This window comes from Sebastes umbrosus, chromosome 5 (assembly GCF_015220745.1).
Source record: "Sebastes umbrosus isolate fSebUmb1 chromosome 5, fSebUmb1.pri, whole genome shotgun sequence".
Taxonomy (NCBI): Eukaryota; Metazoa; Chordata; class Actinopteri; order Perciformes; family Sebastidae; genus Sebastes; species Sebastes umbrosus.
This window is the reverse complement of record NC_051273.1, coordinates 32,698,814-32,710,072: the sequence shown is the minus strand read 5'-3', so window position 1 is coordinate 32,710,072 and position 11,259 is coordinate 32,698,814. Positions and strand designations below refer to the sequence as shown.

General features: G+C 42.4%; 1 protein-coding gene across 5 annotated transcripts in view; it reads right to left on the bottom strand.

The window, feature by feature from the left end:
• Window positions 1-1,138: 1,138 nt before the first annotated feature.
• Window positions 1,139-11,259, bottom strand: part of ect2 (epithelial cell transforming 2) — a 56,035-nt gene continuing 45,914 nt past the window's right edge. For 3 of the 5 annotated variants that reach the window (XM_037770427.1, XM_037770428.1, XM_037770429.1), the window contains 3 exons: window positions 8,468-8,602; window positions 5,650-6,232; window positions 1,139-2,499 (listed from right to left, as the gene is read on the bottom strand). In XM_037770427.1, the coding sequence (XP_037626355.1) occupies window positions 5,681-6,232; window positions 8,468-8,602 (687 nt within the window). In that variant the 3' untranslated portion in view covers window positions 1,139-2,499; window positions 5,650-5,680. The remainder of the gene's footprint in view (window positions 2,500-5,649; window positions 6,233-8,467; window positions 8,603-11,259) is intronic. The other 2 variants (XM_037770430.1, XM_037770431.1) reach the window with 2 other exon arrangements.

Below are 11,259 nucleotides of genomic sequence, written 5' to 3'. Positions count from 1 at the left end.
TCGAATGGCGTTATATGGCGGGCGACACACGTCAACTGAGTGCCAATGAGGGATCGCAGTATTAAAGGGACTGTTTGTAACTTCTTACACTTACACTCTTATAAATCATTGCGGATCTGTGTTTCCTCTACGCGCTCGTGTGTGGCTACGCTGTTCCAACACAAACTACACAGAAGCTACGACGCTGTACTCTGCCTGTTTGCCTTCACTCACACAACGCGCTCGTTCTCACTCGCTCCACCTATCACATGCCTGCGCGCACACTACACACTGCAAAAGAGTTACGGTATCGTCTCCGACCAAAACTCCGGTGTCTCCCCTGTTCCCTCCAACCGCGGTCGGAAGGCTGAGGCAGGAAAAGCCAACACTAGGATCAGCAGTGATTCATGGAGAGACCTTCGTCTGGTCAGCTAACATTACTGCCAAGCAGCTGAAATATAGAGTGATATTGTGGTTTTAGCTGACGTGTGTCACCTCACTGTTTTGAGCGATGCTCGTTCATGTCTATGTAGAGCGAGCACAAGCAACAGGACGCTGACTTTCGTTGACTTAACGGCCACAGGTGTCGCTGTTAACAAGCAATTTCTGATTCTTATCACAGTCTAAATCTAAACCTAAAACAAAATACCTGCTGGTTTATCCAGCGTTCCCCATTTGTCAGTAATTTGTCTTACTGGTTTACGTTCTTCAAAGACCCAACTGAGTGTTGGCTCAAATGTGAATTTAAAACAGCAGCTCTGATTTATGAGTGCGAGGGGAAACTGGTAGTGCACTTTTTGTCTGTCCAGGGGGATCCAGAAACTTCTAAAACCAGCTCCTACATCAAATGAGCAAGAAGTACAGACAAGTACTGAGGAGTTTCAAAGTACTATGCAAATCCCAAACGGGCCGTCAAAGATCCCAAACTCGAGTGGAACTTTCAAGAGTTTGGCGAGTCAAACATTTCAAACCCTCCACTGATGCAGCTTAATCAGCTAATTAACAATTATATCTACAATTGCAAATAAGGGTCGTTGTGGCAGAATTAGGATCACTTACGGGATCAGAAATTCACATTTTTCGGACAGAAGAATGAACCTTTTGGCATCAACTTTGCAGGCACACGTATACACACAGTTGAAAACCTTAACTCCATAAGGACATAATAAGGAAATACAATTTATTTTCACACAAACGACTTCTAGAATTAGTCGGCATCCCCCACAAATACATGTTTTTATAATGTTCTGCTGATAAAAGACTCATACACATTCTTCAGGTACATGTTTAAGTGCATTTAATACAGATGAAACAACAGGAGACGAGTGAAGCTCAACGGAAACAGCGTTAGAGAAAAAAACAGACAACATAAATAGCGAGAGACGAAAGGAACAAGAGAGAAAAAAAAATGTATTCTTCAAAAATAAATATGTACACTGCTGAGGCATTCCTTCTGAAACATACACACAGACACACACACACTGTAAAAACGTGAACAAGAGCAAGAAGAGTGCTTTTATTCTTCTTGAGCGAGTCTGTTAAAAAAGAGAAGCTTTATAAAAGCTGGAAACTATTGTGAGTTTAAATGTTGAAGGTGGGTTAATTACAGTAAGTAATATTATTATTATTATTATTATATCAGGTTGAAATTAAGTCTACCCCACTATAATAAAACAACATTAAATGTCAGTTAGATGTCAGAGTAAGGTAATCTAAAAAAAAAAAAAAAAGTCAGCCAAGGGCATGAGAGGTCAACGTGGTAAATAGAACATGAAACACACAAACATCCTGCATCTGTTAAATAGAAATAGCTAAACATCTAAAAATTAAACGTTATAGAGGACAGACGTGATGTTTACTTGGTCTATAGTTAGTGTTAACTCTGTTACCCAAGCAGGAAGCCGAACGTATAAACACAACATGTGTCCGGTAAAGACGAGATAATCCATTAACAATTGCAGACAGAGAAAAGCAGAGCATCCTTCATTTTTGTACGGGTAAGCCTGTAGAGTCCCGAGCATGGTGCAGTACCGGTCCAAGTTAGCTCAAGTTAGTCTTAATTCAAGCGCTGTGCAGGTTTGGGAAAGACGCATCAAAACTACCTTGTCAGATGTGAGTTCTCAGCAGACATCACATGGGAAGAAATCAGGGCTGGTGAACCCCTTTCTTGGCCCCAAAGTTTTAGCCATGAAGCGATTTCAGCTGGACAGTTCTGAATTCGTCAGTGCTATTTTCCAGATAAAATGCCATTTTCCTCTGGATTTTTGAAGTCTGTGAGGGAGCTCCAGTATATGTAGGACAAATGCTTAGTTTGCCAATAATTTACAGGTAGCTTTGACTTTAGATACAGACGTCACTGTTAGCGGTAGTGAAAAAGGTTGGCTGGACACCCTGCTGGTGCTCCAGAGCAGCAGCAGCAGCAGCGGCGTCTCAGAAGAGGTGGGTGGTTGAACGACTGAACGTGTGGTACTTCCTCTCAAACATGGAGGGCAGATTGACCATGGAGGGGGAATGGCGTGCCTGTAAATACAGAACAGAGGGACAAATAAGAAAACAGAAAGAATGTGTGTGAAGAAGAGAGGTGAGTGAATGTTAATACCCAAGTTGTGTTGTTAAAGGATCACTCCGGTTTATTCAAATTATTCATGTATTTGGCAGTTCACCACATCAATACTATGACATCACTACAACAACAGTCCAACGTGAGCAGTCAGCTGATCAGAAAGAGTGTAAACAAACCTCCGGCTGAGTCGAAAAATGTGATGGCACTAGTGTGTACACAGCAACTGATATTCCGTGCGTGCTCACCTCCCAATAAAGGGGTTTAGATGATCAGAATAAACCCGTCTGATTGTCTGACTGCTCGTGTCTGTTGCCCCGTCAGACTTCGTGGTAGCAATGTGACGGTGTTTCCAGATTCATTTGGTGTCATAATAAATCCTTTAAATAACCTTGAACAACACCTGAGCAGTTAGCAGGAGGACAAGCTGTTACAACATGAAACAAGAAAGCAAGAGTGTATGTATGTTTATTAAGTGTTCACACTCCGTTCCATACCAGCATCCTATAACTCACACATTTTAAAGAGCATTGCTAAAGATGTGTGTGTTTGTATATTAGGGCTGTCAAAGTTAACGCAAATTTATTTCACTAATTTCTTTAACGCATTAACGCAACTTGAGATTTTGTACGTTGTAGTGGGCTCCGTTTTAAAGCTAGAGTGAAGATACTGGTATCATATGAAACTAGAAGACCTAATGAATCCATTGGTACCAACCATGTCGTACTCGCTAAGGAGGCTAAATAACGCTGCAAACTTAGGCTACATTTTGGCGAGGAAAAACTGTCATGGCCATTTTCAAAGGGGTCCCTTGACCTCTGACCTCAAGATATGTGAATGAAAATGGGTTCTATGGGTACCAACGAGTCTAGTCTTTGGGGCAAGTCATAGTCAAGTCAGCACACTGACACACTGACAGCTGTTGTTGCCTGTTGGGCTGCAGTTTGCCATGTTATGATTTGAGCATATTGTTTTATGCTAAATGCAGTACCTGTGAGGGTTTCTGGACAATATCTGTCATTGTTTTGTGTTGTTTGTTGATAAAAAAAAAAGTGTGATTAATTTGCGATTAACTATTTTAATCGATTGACAGCCCTTCAATCTATAACCTAAAACCTACACACACACCAATATTGGCATCACCCCAAAAATCTGGTTGGGCTGTAGTGTGTATGAAGGATAAGGTCGGTTTATGAGCTCCAGACGTTGCTATTAGCGCTTCTCTGCCTTCAAAGCCAAACTTTAGCACTAAACTCATCAAGACATGAAACACAATCCCACTTCAGTTGCTTTCCACCTGGCATTCACACGCACACTCGCTCCGTGGGCTGTACATCAAACCTGACGGAGCGTCACAAGTTTTCAACAGTCTGACTGCAGAAGGAAAGAATTGTGAAAATGCCATGCATTTTATTCAGCCACTCTGCACCAGAATCAGTAATGGTTAACTGCTTAACTGCAGTAGTAGTAGAACGTTTTGGCCTCTGGTCTATTTTCTCTGTTAGAGGAAACATCGGAGAGATTCAGCCGTACATGTTTGACTCAGATGAGGAGTCTGTCGGCGACTAGCAGACGTATCATGACGGTGAGTGTACTGTAATCAGCATCTTTTATTGGTTTATGTTGTCTGTTAGCTTGTATCTGGCAGAGGCTAACACAGCATTAGTGGTCGTGAAACACACAATCATTTCTAGTGGGATTGTTTGGTAGATAGTGGAAGGAAGCTCTGTTTACATCCAAAAACTGCACACTTTACCATGTTTGCTGTCAAAACTTTCACTATGCTAATGCTAACTCTCACTCTCTGTACTTAGAAGTCCGCTCTGCTCTGGAGGTTTGTCGAAGACCGTTTCCCTACCAAATCGTACCAAATCTACGGTGCATTTCAATCTCAGATTTTAGGGAAGTGCACAGACATCTCCCCCTTCAGTAGAGGGATGTGAAAACACCTCTCCAGTGAAGAAACTTTGCACAGATACAAGTCAGTACAGTCAAGGTTAGACAGTTTAGGGGGGAATAAGCATAAGAAAACCACATTTTTGAGTGGAGGGGATATTTAAAAAAAAAAAATCACATTGATATGCAATTCGTAAAGTGTCTCCAAATAGATAACACTGCCGTTCCGTTACGTCAAACCACATTTCATGAGGATGAATAGCTATCAGACTGGTTGAGCTCTGTCCGTACATCTGGGAACGGGTTGAGGTGAATACGGGACATAATGTGCCCGGCGACTTAGCAATCACAAGTGGTTAGAATGTTGGGACGGGTGACACGTGACCTGCCGCCGCAAGTTAAAGCTCAGATGAGAAGTCAGCCTGGCTCCCATGAATACATTGACATTTTATTTCTAGTGAGTGGTTTTTGTGTGAACTAGCCAAAACACACAAAAGAGAAAATCAAAGGCATGCCTTGACATTTGGATATTTAGTTTTAACTCTTCAGCTGGCACTTCCATTAGTCCTCCAAGTTCTTTCTGAAGAAGCTGCTCAGACAAAGAACTAAACAGAGTTCATTTGAAGGATTAATAATCAGAACAACCCTTTGTAATGGTCATGGATCTGTCCGTACTAAACTAGTAATGTGGTCAACACCTGTCAGGAAAATAAAATATTCTCGATGTGACGGCTTTTTCCCCCTGAGGGGAAAGCAGCCGTCCACCTGGACAAATTGTTCATGTCCTAGCTCTACACCAACTCAACTTTGTATGCAGCCCAATATTAATAACAACCACCTAGTGAACATCCACCACCACCAACAACAGTTAGTAACCCGGGTGATTCATAGGAACAGGGCTACTCCAAATCAACCCTTAAAATCTCTGCCCTGTACACCTATGGCCATCTCAAGTGGGGAGAAGTCTTACACCCACAGCCCTTATCTAATCATTGGAGTTCAGCTTTATAGCAGACCCTTATCAATCTGACCCGCCTGGGATGTCGGGTCTCAAATTCTAAGGAGTTGATTTGGAACTAGAAGTGCACCTGTGGAATTAGGATGTTAAAAGGCCAACACAGAGGATACAGCAGCTAGTAAGGACTCATTTGAAATTAAAGATGGTATTGGTGCACCCCTAGTTGAAACTAGACCACAGTTATAAGTTTGCTCACGTCAGACTCCAGGACTGAGCTTAGCGATGGTTTAGAGCAGAGTCTCCCTGCGAGGACTGGTCAGGGCAGGCTTGCGGGGGTCCAAGGGTTCAAAGGTCCTGCCTTTGACATTAGCGGGCTGAGGAGCCGGGAACCTTGGCTGGAACCCTACAGAGGGTAGATGTCTGGACACGCGCTGGCTAGATCTGGGATGGGGTTTTTTGCAGTTGAGCTGAGTGGAGGTTTGGACAGCTGGAATGGAGGGGGAGGGGGAGGTGGGACGTATCGGAGAGGCGGACTGTCGGGAGATGTAGGGGCCTGAATCGGCTTGTGCTGGTTGGGACAATAGTGGAGCGTGAAGGATGGACTTGGGTTCTCGGGTGCCACGGGAATAGTTGGGGCAGAGGCTGAACTCGGGGGCGATGTTAGGGCCGGGGCTACGGGCGGGGGTTCGGGCTGGGCTGCGGGCTGGGCTGCAGGGGGTACGTGTACAGACGGGGACCCTGGCTCTGACAGAAGGATGGTCCAGAGAGTTAGAGCGCTGCACCACGGCACTGCTCTTGGCAGAATCATTCAAACTGAACGTGGAGGTAGAGCGAGACATCTAGAGTACATAACAAGAGGGGGGGAGACACATATGGAAGCAGGATATTTACATGATCATGAAACAAAAACAAAACGAGATGAGACGAGCAGAGAACAGACATGCTGAAACATGATTCAAAGATAAACAAAAAGACAGAAACACCCTTCTTCATGTGAAAGAGTATATCAGGCAAGGGAATGAATATCACAAAGTAAGACAAAAATGTTAGACTTTAAGTTGAAGTAGAGTAAGAAATAGACGTCTGTAGTTCTGAATACATGATGCAGCCTACAAATGTTAAACAGGTTTAAAAGAAAGTTCAAGTTCTTAAGTATCTTGATTTAATCAGCAGGTGACCGTTCCCCCGACCATCTATCGTTCAATCATAGCCAGCGGCATCTCATACTACTGGGGGCCAGCCAGCGCCGGGAAGAGGTCCTGCGAGGGGATCCTCCCACACGAAGCGGCCGCCCCTAACTCGCCGAGTTGAATCCCCCGGGCAGACTGCGCGACACGGGTCTTTACCGGCCTCACACCGTCCACGGGCTGAGCCTCGATCAGAAGGACTCAGGCCCCCCGAGCGACACCGGGTGAGCAGTCTTCCGTACGCCACATTTCCCCAATCCGCCCGTTGGACGGGGATTCGGTGCTGGGCTCTTCCCTCTTCAATCTCCGCTACTGAGGGAATCCTGACAGTCTGCACCTTCACCGCTTGTGGCTGTGGTTTCAGCCATGGATGTATTAAGAGAGGTTTCAGCGCCTTCAGAGAATACTGCTTATTTTTCCACGATTTTGAAAGCTAATTTTATATACTTGGTGATTTTTATTTAATCATTTGAATTTGGCTCGGTGGTTAGTAACACATTTTTCTGTGGTGTGACAAATCCCAGAATGCATATTTATTTTTTGCTTTACACAGACTTTAAAGGAAGTGCCAGAGGCAACACTCTGCTTCCAGTGTTGACTAAGAATTACCAGAGGCCACATTAAAAGAACACTTTTTCACAATTATAAATTGATTTCAAAACTTATTGAGCTCAAATTGGCCATCGAGGGTGTTGAGTGTCATTCTGGTGTCTGTCTCTGCATATATCTATTCATCAGATGTAAACTAGTACTGATAAAAGAAGAATATGCAGTGAGAAGGAGGGCGACTCGTTCAAACTTAAGACCAGGTGTACACACGGTTTGCTAAAGCAAGCTGAATGGGCTGTAATGAAGTTAAACGAGAGATGGAATCAATTAGGTGCATGACTCTTGCATTCTATACAGCTATCTATATAATATGCTATTCAACGCAGCATTTCTAAACTTGCACATGCATATTTCTATCTTTGTGTGTGTAAAGAGGTTGAGTCATGATCCTTACTGTCACTCCTCAGATATAGTTTTGTAACAAAGTTCCCTGGCCAGAATCAAACTGGGGACGTGGTGGTTATGTGGTATGCATCTTAACCGCTGGGCCGTCGCTCCATAATGTTAACAAATATGGGCAAAAAGTCAATTCAATAATCTCGTGCAAAATAGATGTTAATATTTAGCCTTCAATTATTTTGCGACACAGCTGCCAAACACTGCATTTGCATCCTTGTGTCGTTGGAAACCAGATAATAATTGAGCTGAGTGATTTATCAAAAGTGTGTAAATGGGGTGAATAATGTGGGAATTAGATTTTTTCCTCAACATTCCTTAACATCCTCTCCTCTACTTCACAACCTATTTCTTTAACAAAAAATACAGTATTATGAAATGAATCATTCAAACACTGGTTATAACACAAAATGTGTGGGGAAATAAGTACGGAAATTGCTAAAATAACAGCAGAAAAGGTTCCAGCATTTAAGAGCAGACAGACTTTTCCTGCTTTGTAAAATCGAGCTATTTCAAAACGACCGACACTGACTGAAAGCTGTTCCATCGTGGACTGATGTAGAGATCAATTGCCTGGTTCTCAGCAAAGAGAGAGAGAGATGGAGAGAATGGAAAAAGAAATGAGGAACAGATGGATAGGTAGATGGAAAGAGGAGACATCCACCCAGTGTTAATTGTGTTATGTTGGAAATATAAAGGAGACAAAGTAGACTTTTGTAAATTCAGGAAACTTCTCTTCACTGAAGGTAGTATTTATGGAGCAAGTAAAACCAAAAAACAGATATCGGTCTTTCAATCACAAAGAACGTGGATATGAGAGATCGTCGTGTCCTTTTTGTCTACGTCCGTCACAAAGATGTATATAGAAACAGAAAGACTTACAGCCAGCGTGGAGCTGCTGCCGATGCGGTTTTCACAAGTCAGCCTCTGGCTTTTCTCTTCTGGAGTACTGCTGGCCATGAGCGCCCTCTGGATCACACGCTTCGGGGTCTTGGTGAAAGAAAACGCCCTCGTCACCTGGCACACACACACACACCCAGAGAATTAGCAATGTTTTGTATTAAATTGGATTTTAAGGCACCTCATTTTGAGTATGTGTAAATAGCATTCTTTTGTCTCCCATCACTGCTGAGGCTAAATGACACAACCTGTTGTTCTTTACTTGTTCCAAACACGGTAATAACACATCATGTACACTACTTTTTGGCATTTGTAGCAGACATTACATGGTTAGAACACCAGCTTGTGTAGCCAAGGGTTACGTTGTGCCTGTACTTTATGAAGGTAGGCTAATAAAATAATGGTAAACACTTCATTACTCTCACATTGTCAGCAGCCCATAACAGGTCCACTCTGTCTATTCTGACCTTTGACAATAACAGCCATAGACATACACATACACACTGCATCAACAAAATAGATTAATAGCTGTTTAGTTCTATAGATTGATAGCTTGTCTGTGATGTGTCAGTGTTTTTGAGCTCTCATCCCCGGCTCTCTGAAGATCTGTGCGCCCAGCGGTACGGAGGTCCCACCGGTAGACAATAACCTTATTCCTTTATATTAATAATAAATGTACCTGAATTCACTAATATTAAAGACATTTCTACTGCCGTCTCCGGACGGTTAAAAACAACAAGGCATTTGGTCTTTGCAAACAGAAATGATGTACGTGTTTATTTGCATATAGAGCGGAGACGTGAGATCTGATCATAGGTGGTCACTAGAGACGCATTCTAACGCCAGGTGTGAACTGACAGGTTGGAGCTGTCCGCTTGTGATAGGATCACCCAAGAAAGATGTTAACGCCAGGTGTGAAGTGATTGGGACATTTTACATTTGGTCGAGGACGGCCTTAGACATCAAACTATTTCTCTACTGACATTCCTTGTTACTAACTGGCAAACATACATATCGATACCAAAATATCTGCAATAAGCTACTATTGCAGATATTTTTATTGCATATCGACCCATTTGATTCATCTGTTAGACTCTATAAACAATAAGAAAAGCAATTTCTGAAGAAATTGCGGCGTGAATGCTGGATGCTGAAGAGCTGACGCTGCGCTAAAATGCTGGCTTAAATGTTGTGAGAAGGTGAAGTAGTAGGAAGAGTTGGAAAAGTGGGATTGGGTTTAACTTGTTTGAAATATCATTGAAAAGTGTGAATAATACCAAAAGATGTGGAATATTTTAAGGTTTTTTGAAAAGCTGACGCTACACTGCATTGCTGGCTTAATTAATGAGAAAAGTCGTAGCCGGAATGTCCTAATTGAGATGAACATTTTGATGTTTGAATGAAGTTTCTACGTTGAGAAAAATGTGGAAGGAGTAGCATGCAAAAAAAACAGAGCGGAATAATAATAATAATAATAATAATAACATAGAAGAACATAGGTTGTGAATGGTTCCAGCATTCACACCAATTAAAATTGTTCATTTGTTGATCAAATTAGGTTGCCAATTTTTGCCAGCCAGAGTTTTGTTTCATCACAGTATACTGTATATAAATCAGGAATGAACCTGACTCTACATACTGACTGCTTAAGTGGAAAAGAGCTAATAGATGAGACAGGCAGAAAAAAACAGGGGAGCATTATAATTTGAAAAGGGCCATCTGTCTGTGCTAGTCTGGTTTTAAGCTACGGGTTTCCACTGCTATCTTAGCTTCCACAAAAGGTATTAGCCTTTGTGACGGCTACTGAGAAGGATCAGCATCTGACAAGTCATGGGTTTAATAAGAGGCCAAACATTTTGCCATTAGTAGTACTATAATGTAATTATGTGTTTATGTAGTTGTCACGTACGTAATGAATACATGCAACAGCTGTTGACCCCAGCATATGTGGCCATTTTTAAAGTCAATATAGTGTGAATGAGGAACAGCAGATAACTCTGTAACACCCAGGAAAAGAGAAGTGGTAGAATGACTGGCAAGACAGTCTGCTGCACAGCCTCTCTTTAATCTCTTAACCTTCACTGCTCTCAACTGTTCCCTCAAATGTGTCTGCTTTAAAGTCAAACAAACCCGTTTGTTTCCACACGTTGTTTGAAAATGTCACATATTATTATCTGCGTGTTCCAAAGATTCTTCAGGCAGTATCATGCTTATATTCAGTTCAATATTCAAATCATTTTAGCTGCCCTCTCTGGAGAAGCTGGAAATTGCAGCAAAAAAAAAAAAAATCTCAGGCAGACTTCAGTGCCAGCTCATTGTTTTATTACTGCACAATTACATCAAATGGAAAAGTCTGCACTAAATGTCTTGTGCCTAATTTCATTCATGTTTCTGTGTAATTCAGCATGAAATCATTTAGAATGTCCTGTCAGTCTTTGAACTAGGGCTGTAGCGGAATGAGGACATCCGGGTCAACTTCAGGTCAGTGTGTCTCTCTTGTGTGGCTGCCGACGGCTGTCAGCTGACGAGTCACTGGACGGCAGTAGAGGAGGTTGTACTAGGGATGTTACTAATTAACCGTTTAACCGTTAACCGACATCAAGCATTTTAAACCACTAACGCTATCGGTTAAAAGAAATATTAATTGTCTCTTTAAGGAGTAAAGCTGGTCCACCTTAACAGCCCACCTTAAGAGGCGGAGCCAGAGTTGCAGGTTACAGGAAGTTGACTCCGGACTGCGGAGGAGTTGTAGTTTTGTAGCATTTATTCACCGA